Source organism: Zalophus californianus, chromosome 9 (genome assembly GCF_009762305.2).
Source record: "Zalophus californianus isolate mZalCal1 chromosome 9, mZalCal1.pri.v2, whole genome shotgun sequence".
In the NCBI taxonomy this organism is placed as follows: Eukaryota; Metazoa; Chordata; class Mammalia; order Carnivora; family Otariidae; genus Zalophus; species Zalophus californianus.
Window position 1 is genome coordinate 105,324,734 of NC_045603.1, and position 20,793 is coordinate 105,345,526.

Consider the following 20,793-nt stretch of genomic DNA (forward strand, 5'->3'; position numbering starts at 1 on the left):
GCTCTGATATGTGTGAGTTGTGTGTGTCCACGCGTCACTTTTATCACACTTTTATCATCGGGACAGAGGTTTGAACTAGGCCCCAGCCCATCTCACCTGGCTTCCTCAAGGTGGGTGGGTGTTGTAGGGGCAGGCAGCGGGAGCGTGCCCTGTGCAGGCGATGGTGGAGTGTGCTCTGTGGAGAATCTCAGAACAGTGCTAAAACTGACTGGCCATTCCACACAGTGTCGGATAAAATACTCCCCAGCTGGCCCACTCCCAGTACCACTGACACACCCCTAGCCCTTGGTACACACCTTTAACACACTTGTATATACTACTTTTGCTCTCCTTCCAAAATCTAGGATGGACTAGGGTCCAGGAGGTAAAGAATTCAGCTTATAATGAGGGGACTACCAGGCAGCTGGAGCCTGGGGCCATGAGTGAATTACAAGTGGCCAGGAGTAGGAGCTACTAGGCTAGGTAAGCAGCTACTTTGTATCTGCCCAATTTATTTAGTTTTTATTTCCAGTTCCTAGGAGGGTTTTTGCTACAGGGGAAAAAAAGATAAAGTGACCATCTTGGGGCACCTGACTGGCTCAGTCATGGAACATGTGACTCGATCTTGGGGTAGTGAGTTTGAGCCCCACTTCAGGTGGTAGAGCTTACTTGGAAAAAAAAAAAAAGAAAGTAGCCATCTTACTGTCAGTTAGTTGTAGTTCCAAGACACCAAAATTTCTGGTCTCTTTTATGCTTAATTTTTAAGCCTTGTGAAAGTAATCTCCTTCTGTAAAAATTCTACCCCAAATAGTACCAATTTCCAAGTCTGTGTTCACTCAGGTTTATTACTTTCTAGGGCAGTGACATCCCTCTTGACCTCCGATTGTGTGGTGTTAGATTGTCCCTATTATTATTTTTTTTTTTTTTTTAGGATTTATTTATTTGAAGGGCACCTGGGTGGCTCAGTCTTTAAGCGTCTGCCTTCGGCTCAGGTCATGATCCCAGGGTCCTGGGATCGAGCCCCACATCGGGCTCCCTGCTCCTGGAGAAGCCTGCTTCTCCCTCTCCCACTCCCCCTGCTTGTGTTCCCTCTCTCGCTGTGTCTCTGTTAAATAAATAAAATCTTTTTTAAAAATTTATAAAAAAAAAATAAAGATTTATTTATTTGAGAGAGAGAGCCTACAACTGGGGGGAGGGGCAGAGGGAGAGGGAGAGAAAGAATCCCAAGCAGACTCCCCGCTGAGCACAGAGCTCAATCTCACGACCCATGATATCATGACCTGAGCCGAAATCAGAGTCAGACACTTCACCGACTGAGCCACCCAGGCACCCCTAAATTGTCCCTGTTGATATATTATTATTGACTAATATATTTATAAAAAATCAACTTTAAGTGAAAATCATTAGTAAACCCCAGATTTGACAGGATGCTGGTTAGATGGTGTTTCAGTGTCTCCTTCTGCACTGTAGGGGCAGTGGCCAATGGGCCACTGCTCTGGCCTGGGTCTCTTCGTTGTGCCAGTTGTGACACTGGCCTGGTCAGCATCAGCTCTACCTGCAGTGCTTATTAGTATCACATCCTTAAAATGCATGAAAAAATTGATTTCTGACTTCTGGATTCCCAGCTGCAACCACTCCTACTATGATATGAAAGCCAACATTTTTTAACTTTCAGCTAATGATAGGGTTTGATTTATTTTGCAATAGGAACTTAGGTCTTAGCTGAGTGCCCTTTAGGGTGTTCCCAAATTTATCTCCTTGGGACCAAAACAAAGTATCTTCCACAGATCAGTTCTGTTCCAGAACTTGGTACAGTGGGCAGCTGTTAATCCAGCTCTATTTTTGGAACCATTATTTGACATTAACACTTGTTAAGCCCCATGGGGGCTAACAGTTTACACAACGATCCCCCTACTTGGTGAGCTGATCCCCCTACTTGGTGAGCCGCTTGCTTCAAATTGGAGCATGAAAAGAAAGCTGGCAGGGCAAGATTTAGGGAAAAGGAAGGAAGTCACAAATTGCCGAGGATTAGTCTCAAAACTGTGGAACTCTCCTTTTAGACATTTGGAAACATCCATAGTTCTTCTGTTCTTAAATGTTAATGTCTTCTGTCTCTAAACCAATTCCTGTCATTGAGGAAGGAAAGGGATCTTAATTTTATAAACAAGTAGCCCCTCTAGGGGTTCAGTTTTGCCATAATCTACATTCTCTGAGTGGTATTAACAGAACTGAGAAAATAACCCAGGGTTGGGCTCTTTTGGAGGTCGACCTTCACCCTCTAATCTTCCTGGAGAGGTGAATGGTCTGTGTCATTAAATTGTTATGCAAGGGTTGCCTTTGGAAGAAATGCCATTGGACCTCTTCTCCGGGGGCCAGGAGCGGGGGCGGGGGGGCCGATTCTAGGCCAACTGGAAATGAGTCTTGGGTTCTCTGTAGATGGGCCCTGCAGATCTGTTTCCCTGGCCTCATGGTTTTCCCTTGGGTTTTTTAATGGAGAACATCTGTTTATCTGTTTTAGTCCCCTTTCTGCTACCAGTTCTCACTCCTCTAGTTTCCTTGGGCAGTTCTAGCAAAAACCTCAGTGTGAAGTACTAGCCAACAAGGCAGCTGGAAAATCCCCAGATTTGACTATTGTGTGCTGAAATCCCAACCCCCTTCTGCTTCCATGACCTGCATATAAATTCAGATACCCTCGAGAAGTCGTCAGGTTTGGAAAAGCACTACCTGCTCCTAGAATCTTGGATTTGAACCTCATCCTGGACAGTGAATGACAGGGAAGGAGTAGCTCTATTCTAGCCAGTTAAACGCTAAATAGAATTTTTTAAAGCAGTGGAGTCAGTTCCTTGGATTGGATTCAAGGTTTTTGCTTTGGGGAGGAATTGAGTCCGCAGTAGGAAGGGGCAGAGACATTCAACTGAAGCCTGGCCTTTGTGTGCCCCAAGAACTAAGATGAAGATTGACTGACTCACACTCAAGTTCTCAGTAAGTATTAAATACCAGCTGTGTGCCTAGTTAACCTTGTGTAATTACTAACAGTGGAAAAGAGGAAAAAATAGCTGCTTCTGCTCAGAGTTCATGGTAAAGGGAGAAAATACACAAAAATTGGACTACAGTAAAATGTTAGAAGACACTGCTTAAAGTAATAGATATTTTTCTTCCCTCCGTGCAATGTAGTCACTGCAGGAGGGTGGGGTATTGTCAGCCATGATTTGGACAGGCCCGGGGGGCACAGGCTGGGCCCGCAGAGCCGGCGTCTCATCCGCTGGGGCCTGCAGTCCCCTAGCTCGTTCCATTCAGCAGTCTCTCTGCCTGGTCTTCTCTGAGTCCTTGTTGCAGCTTGAATTCCTCTCTTCCCTTCCCCCCTGGTTTTGCTCCCACAAGGCTATACTACACTGATGAAGACAAGGCAGACTACCACCAGTCCTTCTCTCTGGTGTAGTACTAAGAGGACGTCCCTAGAGACCATATAGGTCTACGGAAGTGAGCGTGCCTGGGGCCTGGCCCCACTACCTCAGCCTTCCTTAGTGAGTCTCATCTGTCTTCCTGTGGACATAATCTATTGTGCTGGTTCTGAGGGTAGACTCTGGACCACCAGCATCACCTGGGAATTTGTTAGAAATGCCAGTTCTGGGCGCCTGGGTGGCTCAGTTGGTTGGGCGACTGCCTTCGGCTCAGGTCATGATCCTGGAGTCCTTGGATCGAGTTACTGCATCAGTCTCCCTGCTCAGCAGGGAGCCTGCTTCTCCCTCTGAGCCTCCTCCCTCTCATGCGCTCTATCATTCTCTCTCTCTCAATAAATAAAAATCCTTAAAAAAAAAAAAAAAAGCCAATTCTGGCTTACTGACGCTGACTGAGGGTTTGTCTGGGCAGTCTGTGTAAGTAGCCTTTTGGGGGGGGTTGATACAAACTGAAGTTTGAGAACACTGACCTATAGGAACAGCCCTGGTGTTTACACTTCCATCCTTAGCCACTCCTCATCTGAGCAGGCTGTCTCATTGATCCCACACCCTGCTGGTTAACATGGATAAAGGTTATGGATGTTCCTCTAATCCAAGCCCACGGAAGGACTGCAGAACAAGAACGGCTGCAAACTTGAGAAATTCTCCCATTGCCCACCCAGGCCCCATCCTGGCCCTGCCCTCCGTGACACCTGGCTTCTATTCCCCCACATTCCTCCATCAGACTTCACTCCCAGTGTCTGCATCCTCTGTCTCGTCTGCAGCGTTGGGTGTTTGGGGGCAATCCAAACGTAACTGACCACTGCAGTCATGTCAAGACCCTCCCCACTTTTTTTTTTTTTTAAGATTTTATTTATTTGACAGAGACACAGCAAGAGAGGGAACACAGCAGGGAGTGGGAGAGGGAGAAGGAGCTTCCTGTTGAGCAGGGAGCCCAGAACCCTGGGATCATGACCTGAGCCCAAGACAGACACTTAACAACTGAGCCACCCAGGCGCCCCAAGACCCTTCCTGCTTTTAAACAATCTCCTGTGTATTCCCTGTGACATCTCCCACAGCTGCTGTTGTGACTTATTTAACAAATTTTAGTGAGTTTATGTTTGGCTTTGCAATGCTCTTAACCAATGGTGGCCCATCCAAGCTGCCCATTTAGAAATTTAAAAACCTGGGCCGTTGGGGCACCTGGCTGGCTCAGTTGGAGCATGCAACTCTTGATCTCTGAGTTGTGAGTTCAAGCCCTACATTGGGTATAGAGATTACTTAAAATCTTCCAAAAAAACCCAAGACAAAACAAAACACCTGGGCTTTTAAAAAAAAAAAAAAAAATTAGATGCTTGAAAACTGCCCCAGAGAGTTTTTCATTGGTCTCGGGTGCAGCCTGGGCATCAGAATTTTTCAAAGCTTTTCTGGTAATTCTGTGGTGCAGTCAACATTGTAAACCACTCTTGGGGCGCCTGGTTGGCCTCAGTAGGTTAAGTGGCTGCCTTCGGCTCAGGTCATGATCCCAGGGTCCTGGGATCGAGTCCCCATCAGGGAGCCTGCTTCTCTCTCTGCCCGCTGCTCCTCCCCCTGCTCGTGCTCTCTTTCTCTCTCACTCTATCTCAAAATCTTTAAAAATAAATAAAAAATATTTAAAAAAAAAAAAAAAAAAACATTGTAAAGCACTCTCCAAAACCAGTGGCTTGCAGACTTTAACACCTGGAGAATCTTGTTAAGATCAGATTCTGGTTCACTAGGCGTAGGCTGGGTCCCACGATTCTGCATGTTTAACAAGCTTGCTGCTGTTTGAGAGCAGTAAGACCTCAAACCCATCCTTGCTTTCCAACACTAATAACTGACCTTGTTATTTAAAGAGGGAGACCATCTCACCTGGTACTCTAACTTTGTGCTTTTCCAGATCTTCACTTTTGTTCTTTCTTGCCAGTCATGTCCCTCACCAAAGCTGACTTGCCCTTGTGCTTTGCATTCCAGCCTCTCCTATCTGCATCCCGACCGCATGCCATCAGTTAGTCTCTCTTCCTTTCTTCCCTGCCTATAAATGTTCTAGTTTCCTCTACTTAAATATCACCTATTTATTTCTCTTTACCTTCCTCCAGACTTTATTTTTTTTTAAGATTTTATTTGTCAGAGCACAAGCAGGGGGAGCGGCAGAGGGAGAGGGAGCCTGATGTGGGACTCCATCCCAGGACCCTGGGATCATGACCTGAACCGAAGGCAGATGCTTAACAAAACTGAGCCACCCAGGTGTCCCTTTATTTTTTAGTAATATCTACACCCAACATGGGGCTCAAACTCTTTACCAATAGAACCTGGCATTTTTGTCTCTGTTGCAATGTGGCTTCCTCCCCACATTTCTGTAACTACCGACTATTAGTTATAGTTACAGAGCCTCTGCCAGATCCTTTCACAGCCCTTAAATCCTCTGCGTGGCCTAAGCCCCTCTTGGAACTGGTTCTCACGGGTGCCATGACCCACGTTCACCCAGGTCTCCACAGCCTGCCCTCTCGGTTACCTTTTCTCCCTTCGACTAGGTGTGCTCTATCTGATAAAGACTTGCCCCCTTTCTCCTCCTCTTCATACACCTTCCTCTAGATGGTTATTATCGGCACCTGCAACTTCACTTGTTCCTCTTATGCAGTTGACGTCCATCTTCAAGTCGGACTTTTTGCCATGCTCTGGTCACCCTTTCCAAGTTCCTATTGGACATGGACACCACGTGTCCCTGCTGCCATTGTTCCAGGATTTTTATTTGCCACTGTTTTAAATTTTTTACCAGAATGATTGGCAATTTCATTTCCTACACCTTGCTTATTTTTAACATCCTTTCTTAGCCATTTTATTATAACAAACATTACAACTGACATATTTCCCTGTCCCTCCAATGTCATCCATTTATGTTTAAGTGTAATATCCTGGCTTCATGGATCATCTCTCTCTTCTCCTTTTTATCGTGACAAAATACACACGTACTATTTTAACCATTTTAAAGTGTATGCTTCAGTTGCATTAAGTACATTCACATCGTTATGCAACCGTTACTACTGTCCATCTCTAGAACTTTTTTATCCCATGGTGAAGATCTATTCCCATTAAACTAATTCCCTACCTCACTTCTCCCCCAACCTCTGGTAACCACTTTTCTTTCTGTGTCTATGAATTTAACCGTTCTAGGTACCTCAGTTAAGTAGAATCATACAATATTTGTCCCTTGGCTTATTTCACGTAGCGTGTTTTCAGGGTTCATCCACGTTGTAGCATGTAGCAGAATTTTATTCCTTTTTGAGGCTAAAGAACATTCCATTGTGTGTATAGACCACATTTCGTTTATCCATTCATCCATCAGAGGACATTTGGGTTGTTTCCCTTTTTGGCTACTGTGAATAATGAATGTTGCAATGGACATGAGTGTGCAGATGTGTGTTTGAGGCACTGCTTTCAATTCTGTGTGGATACCCAGAAATGGAATTGCTGGATCATACAGTAATTCTATTTTTAACTTGTTGAGGAACTGCCTTACCAATTTCCACAGCCACTGCCCCATTTTACATTCCCATCAGCGATGCTCAAGAGTTCCAATCTCTCCACATCCTCGCCCACACATGTTTTCTCTGTTTTGATAATATCACCCTAGCAGGTGTGAGGTGGTAGCACTCTTTCTTGTACACCTTGCCATCCCCTGTTTTGTGGCTGCCACTTTAAACTCAATAGCCAGCCAAACTTTTCTTCTACACTCTCTCCTTACCTACCCACTCCTGATACTCCTAGTTGGGGTGATAATATATCTTTTCCTGCTGATCCACGTTTCAAACCATATTTGTCTCTGGCATGTTTAATCGACTGCCAAGCCCTATCAGTTCTTCACAGAAATCACATCTCTTCCCTCCTGCATGCAGCTTCTCATTTTATTTCTTGCATGGATTATTGTAATCTCCCAACCTGTCCAAACCCCTTGGTGTTGTGATAAACCTAAACCGTCCCCTACGGGCCCCTACTCCACATCCTGTATCAGCTTTCCATTGCCTACCAGGAAAAGGGAGGGGGGAAAAGTTATCATTTAGTGAACACCTTTTATGTGCCACAAACTAAATGCTAAATGTGCTAAATGCCCTACATCTGTTTTGAGTCTCATTTCACAGATGAGGATGCAGGCACAGAGAAGTAATTTGTTTAAGGTCACGCAGCGAGTAAGTGGTAACCTGGAATTCAAACCAGTTCAAAGGCAGCCTTACTCCAAAGCCGATTCTTAACCACTCTGCTCTACTGCCTCATAGCAGTCCTATGAAGTGGCTATCTCAAGCCCCCTTTGATGAAGAAAGGCACTGTTAAATAACTTGCCTAACATGAGGTAGTTATTAACTTGGAAGCTGGAATTTGAACGTGGGTCTTTGACATCAAAGTCTGTCCCGTGCTGATTCTTCATCTCTCCCAAATCCTTGGCCAGACAACAAGGTCCTCTACCTTTGGGACCCAACATGGTACCAGCTTTATTCTCCCCGCAACTGCCCATCCCTTGCCCCAAATTAGACAGTTTGCCACTAAAGAGAAGCCGGGTTTAATTTTAACTCTGCTCTTGGTCATCAAGCTCAAAACCAGTGACTACTTCCTGAAATCTTTCCAGCTCTCCAAGCTGGAAGAACTCAGCTGCAGCCCTGAGCTCCTGGCTCAGCTGTAACAGCTGTGAGGGCAGGGAATGTGCCCCATCAACACTGCAGCACCCCCAGCGGAGCATGTGGTAGACCACTGAAAATACAGAATCACTGGAACAGGCAATCACCTGCAACCACAAAAGTGGGGGAGTCTGAGAAGCAGAGGTTAGCTTCTGGCCCCAAAAGTCTGGCAGAAGTGTTTGCATTGCATCGATTTTCCATTGTTTGTCCTCCTCCCGGACTTTGAGGTCTCTGAGTGGGTGGAATCTCCCCTGACCCCCACCCCCAGGCTGCCTGAACAAAGCCTTTTCCAGCCTGAAGTTCTGTCCCAGTCATACCACAGCCAAGTAAACAGCCACCTGCTTGCCACCTGGGGAGGTAGGACTGGGCTTGGCTAGGCTGCAGAGTGGCCTCTTTGGGGTTACATTCAAACCCAGTCTGCAGGTGTGGGAGGTGGGAGAGGGGCTGGGGACTGGAGTAGAGGAGGATGGCTTCATGACCACCTGCCCTCCTCTCCTGCCCCAGATGAAAGGGCTCTGTGGGCATGAGGAGGGAGGGCCAGTAACAAAGGAGGAATGTAAACCAACCCTTCCTGCAGTTCAGCAGTGATCTGGCCTGTATCTTGGCATCCAGAAAAAGCAGAAGGTCCCTTACTGAAAGCAGGTAAGTGTTTGTCTTGTCTGTATCAAGCTTAGAGTTGGTAGGGAAAGATCCACTTCTAGCAAATAAACAGTTGGGAAAGAGGTCAATGCAGCCAGTGGGAAAGGGTCTTGTTTCATTTGCTGCACAGAGTAGGAAGGAGGTGGGCAAGAGGAAGTGGCCACCCCCTGACAATAGGACATCCCAGGCAACATCTAAGTCAGGAGGCATTTTGTTGGCACTGCTAGTGTAAGGGTCTCACCCCTGAGGAACTCTCACTTGCCCTACTAATTAGAGGAGGTAGAGAGAGAATGGTCCTCTTCCTTGAGTGTCTCCTCACAATGTGAAGAAATGAGGGCAACTGAGGAGCAGAGCTGCGTGTCTCATGACAAGATTGACTGCAAAGTTAAAGGCAATGGTCCCCCTTGGGGTTCATGGATTCCAACATCTCTATTGAATGCCTCTGCACCAAGCTCCAGGGGTAAAACCCTAAGACTGCCTTGCCTCTCCCAGTAACTTAATCATTCTTATTGGAGGTGGAGTCCAGTAGACAAACCACTATAATACAATGTAGTATGTGCTATAACTGGGTATTAAATGGGATCATAGAAGAGGATTCCTAGCCAAAATTTGAGGGACTTAAGAGGGACTTGTGTGAGAAGCTGAAGCCCAAAAACAACTTGTAATTCATCAGGTAGATATGGGGAAAAAGTGTCCTAGTCAACAGGACAGTATGTGGAAGGCTCAGACACAAGAGACTATGATGCCTTCTGGGAAGGGAGAGTTCCCAGTGGCTGGCAGGGAGAGTAGATGGAGGAGTGATTTGGAAGACACAGTCAAGTAGGAAGGTAGAGGGTCCAGGTCAAGGTTGGGAAACTGTCCTAAGAGTGGTGGGAAGTTAGCAATGCACTATAGGCAGGGAACTGCTTAAATGGTAGGCTGGCAATTGGGACCAGACTTGCCCTTTTGCTTGCTTGCTTGGCCATGTTTGTTTGTTGTTGTTTTTAACATTTTATTTATTTGACACAGAGAGAGCACAAGCAGAGGGAGTAGCAGGCAGAGGGAGAAGCAGACTCCTCACTGAGCAGGGCCCCTGGGATCATGATCTGAGCCGAAGGCATCTGCTTAACCAACTAAGCCACCCAGGTGCCCCTTACTTGGCCATATTTGTGGAGCTTGGATTTGAGGGAAGCAAAGCTGAAGGCAGGGGGCAGAGTGGAGAGGCTGTTGGGTGCTCCAGGCAGTGAGTGACACCCATGTGATAAGCAGTGGCTGGTGGGCCCACAAGAGACTTAGGATAGCTTTTTTCTACCCATGATGAAGGACCTGTTTACCCCTGTCCACTATGGACAGATAATTTTGTAAAATACAGTAAAGATGAATTGCTAGAAAAATAGAATTTTTTAAAAATGATAAAATAGGGGCGCCTGGGTGGCTCTGATGGTTAAGCGTCTGCCTTCGGCTCAGGTCATGACCCCAGGGTCCTGGGATCGAGTCCCGCATCGGGCTCCCTGCTCCGCGGGGAGCCTGCTTCTCGCTCTCCCCCTGCTTGTGCTCGCTCGCTCGCTCGCTCTCTCTCTCTCTGTATCTCTGTGTCTCACATGAATAAATAAAATCTTTAAAAAATTAAAAAAATAAAATATAAGCTCACATTTTTCTTAGTAAATTCTAAAATATGGAATTCCTTGAGATACCATAAAAATTTCTAAGCCTTTGCTCTCAATTTCTGTACTTGTCACAGACCAGCACTGAACCAACACCCTGAGTAGCACCATTTTAGGAGGAAAAACTGCCAGAACACGGTGACTGATGAGTGGTGGGGGAGTAAGAGGCAAAGGAAGAATCAAAGATGGCACACGTATGTGGCCTGGATGATTGGCTGGTGGTGCAGCTTCCAGAGCTAGGGGACCCGGAGGAGGAACAGCAGGCCTGCACGGGTGGACACGAGTAAAAAGAGGTATCACTCTACCGGGTGAAGCCAGGCTGCTAAGACGGGGACAGCCCAGGAGCTGGTTAAGATGATGGTGAGGGGCTCAGGGCAGAAAGCCTGAACTGCAAGTCCATTAGTCATGAGCAAGTAGACAATGACCGAAGCCCAGGAGGAGATGGACTTTTCAGGACGGCTGTGTGGAATGGAAGGAGTTGAGAACCTTGGCAGGACCCTGTGGGCACCAGTGAGCAAGGACACTGGTCATGGGGGGCTAGGGAGCCACTGGGGAGAGCCAAGGAGCCCACAGAAGTCAAGGTAATAGAATGTTTTAATGTGGGACAAATGAAAAGCCGTGTAATCAGGAGCTCAGAGAACGTTGGCCTGCTCTGGTGCCTGCAGCTCACTACCTAGAATCATGCCTCTGAAAGATGTGTCTCTGGGCAGCCTCATTCAAAATATGATACTGGGAAACAATGTAATAATTACTTTAGGGGCACTTGCCTGGCTCAGTCGGTAGAGCATGCAATTCTTGATCTCGGGGTCTTGAATTCAAGTCCCATGTTGGGTGTAGAGCTTACTTTAAAAAAAAAAATTACCTTAGAGTTTTCTGTGCTTTCCAAATTTTCCAATTTTTTTCTAGTACTTTAAATACCTTAAGAGGGGCGCCTGGGTGGCTCAGTCATTAAGCGTCTGCCTTCGGCTCAGGTCATGATCCCGGGGTCCTGGGATCGAGCCCCGCATCGGGCTCCCTGCTCAGCGGGAAGCCTGCTTCTCCCTCTCCCACTCCCCCTGCTTGTGTTCCCTCTCTCGCTGTGTCTCTGTCAAATACATACATACATACATACATACATACATACATACCTTAAGAAATAGAACAATGGTTCATTATTAACAAAAAAGAACTGATCGGGCGTCTGAGTGGCTCAGTTGGTTAAGCGACTGCCTTCGGCTCAGGTCATGATCCTGGAGTCCCGGGATCGAGTCCCGCATCGGGCTCCCTGCTCAGCAGGGAGTCTGCTTCTCCCTCGGACCCTCCCCCCTCTCATGCTCTCTATCTCATTCTCTCTCTCAAATAAATAAATAAAATCTTTTAAAAAATTTAAAAAAAAAAGAACTGATCACCACCTAAGCATCGGTTAATTAGCTATCTCCTAGGGAAGCACACAGGATGGGTCACAGTTTTGCTGTTAGGCGCAGGACCCCTGGGTGAGACAGGGTAAGGTAGGCCGGCAGGGCCCTGCCACAGGGACTCCCTGCTAGCCCCACCAGGACCTGTTGCCTAGGACTGTCCTTAGCCAGCTTCTTGTTTGCGAAACAGAGCCTGCAGTAGGGTGAGGAAGGGACAAACCACCCCATTGTGTACACACACACACACACACACACACACACACACACACACACACACAGAGCAGAGATGCTCCTGGAAATGGGCATCTAAGGCATCAAAAGACTAGCCTGGTGTCACTCACTAGCAGAACGGTGTCCTCCCTGCCAAGTGAGGGGTGCCTTCTCACCCACTTCCCACAGAGCTGGAGGACACAGTTCCCAGAGTCCTGGTTTCTCTCCAAGTGCCTCTCCCTCCCTCTGGGCAGCTTCCTCTCCTAGCCTGCCTGTCTTTCAGTCCCTCCGAGCCTCAGGTTTCCGGCTTCCCCCAACTCCGTGGTTCTTCAGCTCTGGACAGTTGCCACGTCCAGGCCCTTTTTTCTTTAAAAAGTTCTCTCCCAGGTGCGCCTGCGTGGCTCAGTCAGTTAAGCGTCTGTCTTCGGCTCAGGTCATGATCCTGGGGTCCTGGGAGCGAGCCCGGAATCCAGCTCCCTGCTCAGCAGGAGTCTGTTTCTCCTCTCCCTCTGCTCCCCTGTTTCTGCTTTCACTCACTCTATGTCAAATAAGTAAAATCTTAAAAAAAAAAAAAAGTTCTCTCCCAGCTATCCCTTATCCTCTGCACCTTCCACCACCCTAATCCTTTTCTCTCGACTTCATTGCTTTGCCATGATGCCACCTAACTGGTCTCTCAGGGGAAATTTCCTTTTCTCAACCTATTCTTCCTGAATTATTTTCCTCATCCAACCTTCGACATGGTAGTTCCCCCCTTAAAAGCATTCAGTGTTTTCTTACTGCCTATAGGATCAAATTTGTGAAAAGTTACTTAATTTGGGGGGCACAAACTGTATCGGGGAAGCCCAGGGCTCTCCACACCTGGCCTAACCTACTTTTGCAGCCCTTTTCTGCCGTTCTGGTGAGCCAGCCAGAGCAGTGAGCTGTCCCTCAGCCCTTTGCTTGGTCCCCTGTGCTCACAAAGTTTTCGCATCCAGGCCGCCTCCCCTTCGTCTTCTCCTTATCAACTTGCCCTTATTTTTTAAGGCCACGTCTAGATCCCTCTCCAAGCCAGCCCAGAATGACCTTGCCCATCTCTGAACGCTTACAGTATTCACCGTCTAAGCAGCTCAACTGTAATGGAATGGAATTTGAGAGTTCTTTAAAAGTTTTGTTTATTAAGAATTCCTTGGCGGGCGCCTGGGTGGCTCAGTTGGTTAAGAATTCCTTGGCTACCCAATTACAAAAACTAATTCTAATTTGCTTAAAACAATAAGTCAATTCAAAACAAACAAAAAAGCCCCAAAACAACAACAAAAAGACAATAGGTTAATTCATGAGAGTGACAGTGGAATATCCCTTTGGTTCCTAAGGTCAGGAAGGAAGTGGGTCACTGTGGTCAGGGTTTCAGAGCTCTGCCCTCTCTCCTGTGGTTCTGCTTCATTCATAAATCTCTTGCTACAAAATCATCTCTCAGTTTCCCAAACTACACTACAGTAAACATGACTGCAGATGTGTTTATGTTACAAGTGTTACATGTTACAGACAAAAACTTGAAAGAGGCTACACAATCTCTCTCTTTTCTAAAATACCTATAGAGAAGATTGAAAAACCTAGCTTAAATCAGGGGCCCATCCTCATATAATCAACATTACCCAGGAGAATATTGTCACATTTTAGGAATATAGCAGTCCCCACCAGATGAATGGTGAGGGAGAAGGGAGTTTCCCGGAAATGGGGTAATGAAGAAATCCAATATGTATATCACTACATTCTACCCTTTGATGCCTGAGGACATGCAAACAGATACCATTTCCCATACAACCAGATTTCCTCTTTTTTTTAAGATTTTTTTTTTTTTTTATGTAATCTCTTCCCCCAGTGTGGGGCTTGAACTCACAACTCCAAGATCAAGAGTCACATGCTCTACCGACTGAATCAGCCAGGCGCCCTTAAATTTCCTTCTTCTAATATGGTTCAGTAATCATGTGTCAAATTATAAATGCACTTATCTTCCCAATGTGATAACTCAATGTCATGACCAGATACTGCATCCAGAGGCAATAACAGGGAGCCTCTGTTATCCAGATAAAGATTTTTTTTTTTAAATATATCCAATCCTTCCCCACCTTGGTCCCAGAGAGCTGCAGATGTAGATCCTCATAATTCTGTGTCCCAGTGCTTAAATAATTAGTATTACTACCCCAACCCTCCCCAAATACTCTATTTTTCTAAATTCTATTTAAAAAAGAAAGGAGAGAGTGCCTGGGTGGCTCAGTTGGTTAAGCATCTGCCTTTGGCTCAGGTCATGATCCCAGGGTCCTGGGATCAAGTCCCATGTCGGGCTCCCTGCTCAGCGGGGAGCCTGCATCTCCCTCTCCCTCTGTCCCTCCCCCTGCTTGTGCTCTCTCTCGCTCCCAAATAAATAAAATCTTCTAAAATATATATATATATTATCTATTGTTCAGTAGTCTAACGCATAGAGCACTCCTTAAGTGATAAGACTAAATAATTTAGGGGCACCTAGCCGGCTCAGTCAGAGGAGCCCGTGACTCTTGACCTTGAGGTCCTGAGTTTGAGCCTCAAGTTGGGTGAGAGATTACTAAAAAATAAACTTAAAAAAAAAGGCTAGATAATTTAATGAATATCCATTTGTTTGCTAAATTCTTTTGCAATGTAGGGAGCTCCTTGGTCAGGAAAATGGCTGCCTCAGGGTCTGGTTTGCTGGAAGAATTTCCCTTGCCAAGGATCCTTCAGGTCCCATATGGAGAGAACAGTGCCGAGGAGTGCCCGGTGGGAGGGCATGCTGTAACACTCTGCAAGTCTATTCCTATCAGGGCTAGAACCAGGAGTACCCTAAACTCCGAGAAAGCGGGGACCTTGTTACTGTTCTCGACTATATCCCTGCTGCCTAGAACTGTGACCGGCACACAGTAGGCCCTCCACAAGTATTTGTAAAATGACTAACACTTGGGCCTATGGATTGCCTTAAGGACTGAGCAAATATGGACCCTGTTGCCAAGTGTGGGATTTTTGTGGTGATGACTCCTTTAAAACCTTTGCTGGCTGACTGTCAGTTTCCTCTTTGTTGACTCGGTTTGCTAATGCATTCACGGGTGCCAGAAATCTTGTCAAGGCATAGCCTTTGAATACTAAGTCTGTTCCAGGGAACTATGGGCCTGGGACTTCTAGTGGCCTGGCCCAGTCTCGGGCTGGGGGTTGAGGCTGGTCCCTGCTACACACACGCTCGCGACATACCAACAGGTGAATGCACTTGAAGGTTGGAGACATTATCACATCCCGTTATCACACCTGCCGCGTGGAAGTGCTTGTGGCCCTGGGATTGGGGTGTCCCTAATTTCTCTGGCTTCCCTTAAATACCCCTGCTCCAAAAGCCAGTGAACCACAATTTATAAGCTAGTAATTTAGAAATTAGTAATTTAGAAAACGCAGAGAATATGGCTGCAAGTTTCTCAATTATTTGAGTCTCTGGTTTCAGACTGACAGGGTTTCATACTTGTCCTGTTGTTTCCTGTTCATTTTTAAGGTGGCTACCTAGAATTACAACATATCTTTCTCTCCTAACAACTTAATAAGTGTCTCAAAGAACAGTGGGTACACTTGAATTTCTTGACATTTTCCCCCAAGTTCCCTAAAGCTCCAGCTCTCAGAGGACATGGTTGGAGCCTCCAGGGATGAGGAGGGGCTCTTCGCCAGCCCCCCATCCTGGGCCCTGCTTTCTCTCAGCCGAGTCCATGCTTTAGGGTCTCTAATTTGCAAATCCTCCTCCCTTTGCTAGTTTTGGGGATAATTAAGTCTCTTTTGGGTGGGTGTATCAGATATACATTCTAGCAAGTTAAGCAATAATGACCTAATTGATTGACAAGACAGTTGAGTGTGTCACAGAATCCAAAGACAGGAATGTGATTGGCATTAAGGAGTGAACTGGAAACTGGGATTTGAAACAACATTAGGACAATCTCCGTCTTCTGTTTCTCTTCCACATGTGCTTGCATCACTTTTCTGTTTCTTTCTCTGCAGACCAACTTCCTATTTCTCCAACAGATCCAAGTTTTTACCTGTTCTAGGTCCAAACACCATGTTACAAAACCATTCTTCCAGTTTCTCAGACCAACAACTTAACTACTTTTGTGTCTCACATCTGGTCCATCAGGCAGTCCTGGTGGCCTGGCCTTCAGTACACATCCATAATTTTTTTTTAAAAGATTTTATTTATTTATTTGACAGAGAGAGCTAGCAGGAGCAGAGGGAGAGGGAGAAGCAGGCCCCCCCCAACACCCCCCCACCCCCCACCAAGCAGGGCGCCTGATGCAGGACTCTATCCCAGGACCCCGGGATCATGACCTAAACCAAAGGCCACTTAACCTACTGAGCCACCCAGGCGCCCCAACATACATCCATAATTAAACTACTCTCCCACCCACCCCACCCCCGACCAGCAGCCATGACCTCTTGCCTAGATTCCTGCAATAATTTAATTGGTCTTTCCACTTTTATCTTGGGCCCTCTGCTCTCTATTCTCAACACAGCAGCCAAATGGTCCTGTCAAAAGCATGTCATTTCTTTGCTCAAAACTCTCCATTTGTTTCTCTTTTCATTCCAAATAACAGCCAAAGACCTTCTGAGGCCTTCCAGGGTCACGCTTCCACCCATTATCTCTGTGACTTTGTCTTTATTACTCACGCCTTGTTCACTCTTCACTGACCATCCTGCTGTTCCTTCTGGTCACCAGCCTCACTCTGTCTTTCAGGGCCTTTGCACTTGTTCTGCCCTGAGTGTTCTTTCCCAGATATCTACATGGCTTGCTCTCTCACCTCCTTTGAATCCTCAAGTCACCTCAATGAATCCTTTCTTGGTCAAGCCACCGAGCCCCCACCCCACTGACATTTCCTATCTTCCTTCCCTTCTAAATTTTTCTCTGGAGTATTTATCACTATCTGGTTTCCTTAGGATTTACTTATTTCATTTATTGTCTCTCTGCTGCTTTGGAATTTAAACCCCTGAGGGGTGCCTAGGTGGCTCAGTCAGTTAAGCATTTGCCTTCAGCTCAGGTCATATCTTGGGGTCCTGGGATCAAGTCCCTACATCTGGCTCCTTGCTCAGGGGGGAATCTGCTTCGCCCTCTGCCTCTGACCCTCCCCTCTGCTTGTGCACTCTCTCTCTCTCAAATGAATAAATAAAAAATCTTAAAAAAAAAAAAAAAGAATTTAAGCCCCTGAGAACTAGGATTGTGCCCTTTAGTTCACTACTATATCCCCAGACCTGGAACAGTCAGTGCCTGGCACTCAATAATTTTTTTTTCTGAATGGATCAATATATACCACGAGAAAGACTGGTCTCGCTCTTTTCTTCCCTAATACAAAATACTTGGAAACAACAGAAAATTGCTGGCAGCCTCAGGGACCAATGAGGAGCCTGTAAGAGGAGGGGAACCCTAAAGCAGCTTGAAGGGAGCCTGGAGGAGAGAGGCATCTCAGAGCTCAAGCCCAGCCTCCACTGGAGCCTCAGGAGAACTCTTCCTGACACTGTCCCCCTGGGGTCAAGCAGGACCCCTCCCCAGAAGTTGTAATTATTATTATGATTATAGCTTTGACTTTTTGACACCGTCCTGGTGCTTTCTATATGTATCAATTATAAATAAGTCCAGAGACTTAAAAGCAGCTTAGTCTTTCAACAGGATCATAGTAAGTTTAGAAAACACATTTTAAGAGCCAAAAAGTAACTAAAGAACATTTCAAGTGTTTTGTTACAGTTCGTGGACACCATGAGAGGGATTCCTAGTCCATAGCAACTCTTCTTAATATCCCTCTTTTGTACCCATCAGCTTCCCTCACCACCACTCCCCCGGGCTTCTTCCAGATGCCCCAGAACTCCTCTCCCTGAGCCTTAGTTTGGGTCAGCTATCCTCCTCTCTCATTGCCTTTCTTCTGATCTCAATCCCCAAAGTCCAGAAGGTCCAGGAAGGAAAAGGAAAAAAGCAAGTTGGCAGCATCAGTGTATTAATAATGTATTAATAATGTTCTGTCCCAGCACATACTTGGTTTCTCACACCATGAGGTAAGTGTTGTTCTGACCACTCTGTAGAGGAGGAAACCAGCCCACCGAGGCTTGCCCGGAAGGCGGCTCAGGCCAGTCTCCACTGACACCTGTGTTCTATCCGTTCTGCTGCGGTGGGCCAGAGTCAAGGAGACAGATACCACATCTGCTTCAGCCAGCCATCTCCCGTGAGGAGCCGACAGCCCGTGCCGGGACCCACCAGCAGTCCTTGGCCCCCGGCAGAATGTCCAAGCCGGATTTGAGGTAAACTGGGTGAGACAGCCGACTCTCTGGGCTGGGTTTCTGTGGTAACAATACATCATTCAGCTTCTCTTCCAGATTCCTGAGTCCAGGGGAAGAGCAAGTGAGACTCATTTTCCCCCAGTATACAAAATATATATGTAAAATTTATCCTTGTTTGAACTGCATCTTCTCAGATTGCAAAATTTCAGTCACAATTCTATTTGTTTTCACAAAGTTGCTTGTCTGTTTGCTTATCAGGGTTCAGGTGTGAGAGAATATCTATTCTTACTACTTCCAGGTAATCTACCTGCAAATATTTTGCTCACAATCTGCCCCTGGCCTGAAAGATAAGAAAACACTACTAGGTTCCAAGGAGACTGAGGAAGCTTTATTTTCTATCTTCAGTCTTCCAAAATTCCAGGATGAGGGGCTCACATTATGTAAAGTGTGACTTGACATGACATTTGGCTAGAATCAGATAATCTGAATACTTTAGCCCTGGTGGTCTTGTGCTGACTAGAAGCCCTCATTGTAAAAATGTGTGTTCTCTTATTATTTTTTAAGATTTTATTTATTTATTTGAGAGAGAGAGAATGAGACAGAGAACATGAGAGGGAAGAGGGTCAGAGGGAGAAGCAGACTCCCCGCTGAGCAGGGAGCCCGACACGGGACTCGATCCCGGGACTCCAGGATCATGACCTGAGCCGAAGGCAGTCGCTTAACCAACTGAGCCACCCAGACGCCCTCTTATTTTTTTTTTAAGATTTTATTTCTTTATTTGAGAGAGAGGGAGCGAGAGAGAGCATGAGAGGGGAGAGGGTCAGAGGGAGAAGCAGACTCCCCACTGAGCAGGGAGCCTGATGTGGGACTCGATTCTGGGACACTGGGATTGTGACCTGAGCCAAAGGCAGTTGCTTAACAAACTGAGCCACCCAGGCGCCCTTTCTTATTACAAATAATAGCTATAATTTACCAAGTGCATTAACTTAATCCTCACAAAATCCCTTGAGGCCAGTTTTACAGAGGGAAAAACAAAGAATCAGAAAAGTGAGGTAACTTGTAAGTAAACAGCATAGCCAGGATTCAAATTCCATCCTGACTGAACTTAAGCCACTGCAGTCCGTTGGAAAACTTTCCCACATGTGGCTCTAAAGGTGGGGGACCAGCCGGAGAACAGGCCCTTGGTGGAAGCTCTGAGGGACAGCTCTGAGGGGAGCTGAGGACTTCCTACACCCCGGTGGGGCCCCAGGGGGCAGAGTTGGCACTCTGGGCCTCCTTCCCAAAAGCCTTTGCAGCATCTTAGCTTGAGGAGCATTTCCCTGGGGGGAGTTAGGACAAGATGCCTCAGCCCTGGTGAGTGCCCCTGGAGGGGGTGGCCAGACACTCCTGGCCCCCAGGCCCTCACCTGTCTCTGTAACTGGACCTGGGGGAGGGAGCCCCAGGCTGGCTGTGGGAGGTGCTGCTGTTGGGTATAGGAGGCTGAGGAGAGGGGTCCCTGGTGTGGAGTTGAGGTCCCCGGAGGAGGAGCCGCTGTTCTACCCTTTCTCCCCTCTGTTCCTGCTCTCCTGTCCTCCCCTCCCTGTCCCCCACCCCCAACCCCATCTGTCCTGGCTGTGTGTGAGGCTTTCTGCAGCCAGCCTCCCTCTGAGCTCCTGTGTCCCTCTGCCTCCCTCAGTCATTCTGTGCCTCCCTCCTCCTCACGGCCTAGTGTCACAGCAAAACTCATCAATGGAGGTGTGGCAGGGCTTGTTGGGGTGACCTGTGTGTTCCCCATCGACTTGGCCAAGACTCGACTGCAGAACCAGCATGGAAAAGACATCTACAAAGGAATGTAGGTATTGGTGAGGGGAATGGGGTGAGTAGGGAGAGGGGAGCTCCCAGGGAGGGATATGGGCCCTCATTCCTTCCAGTCTCTTTATTTAGGGAGTGCATGCATTATGGGGGTAGAGTGGGGTGGGGGGAGATAGTCAACTGGGGTGTGCCCAGAAGAATTGGTGCACCAGGTTGGGGGGGGGGCTGATGGGTATCCTCTTGCTCACCACTGATTTCCTTTTCTGGCTTTTGCTTCTAGGATAGACTGCCTGATGAAAACTGCTAGGGCAGAAGGCTTCTTGGGCATGTACCGAGGTGGGCTTATCCTGCACCCCAGGGGAGGCTTGGCTTGGGCCAAATGAAAACAGAGGGTGCAGTCCAGCGCACCAGACTCTGTGGCTTTACAGAACATTGGGAAGTGGCGTTTCTTCTGCCCAGGGAGCTCCTGGGGTGGGGCCTGGGCTACCAGGTGATCCTAAGCCACATTTGCTTTTTATAAGCCCCCATGTTCCTTGGTGAAGACAGGCAGTTATGGTGAGGTTTGGGGGGGGCACCAGTGAGCACACTGAGGAGCCCAGGAGCCCCAGTTTCCATCCTGGCACCACTGTGTGATGCTGGAAGCAAGTGGTTACCCCCGCCCCCGCCCCCATTCAGGGCTGTCAGGTCATTAGCTATGAAAGCAGAAGGGGAAGAAGCTGACAGGGAAGAGATGGAA

The 20,793-nt window shown here is 47.2% G+C and overlaps 1 protein-coding gene across 8 annotated transcripts in view; it reads left to right on the forward strand.

Annotated features, from left to right (window-relative positions):
- Positions 1-2,536: 2,536 nt before the first annotated feature.
- SLC25A18 (solute carrier family 25 member 18) overlaps positions 2,537-20,793 on the forward strand; it is a 29,159-nt gene continuing 10,902 nt past the window's right edge. For 2 of the 8 annotated variants that reach the window (XM_027592779.1, XM_027592780.1), the window contains exons 1-4: positions 10,836-10,967; positions 18,072-18,287; positions 19,942-20,097; positions 20,338-20,393. In XM_027592779.1, coding sequence (XP_027448580.1) covers positions 10,855-10,967; positions 18,072-18,287; positions 19,942-20,097; positions 20,338-20,393 — 541 coding nt within the window. In that variant the 5' untranslated portion in view covers positions 10,836-10,854. Of the gene's footprint in view, positions 2,962-8,333; positions 8,462-8,681; positions 8,747-9,849; positions 9,869-10,835; positions 10,968-18,017; positions 18,288-19,941; positions 20,098-20,337; positions 20,394-20,793 lie in introns of those variants that run through there. The other 6 variants (XM_027592784.1, XM_027592781.2, XM_027592783.2 and 3 more) reach the window with 6 other exon arrangements.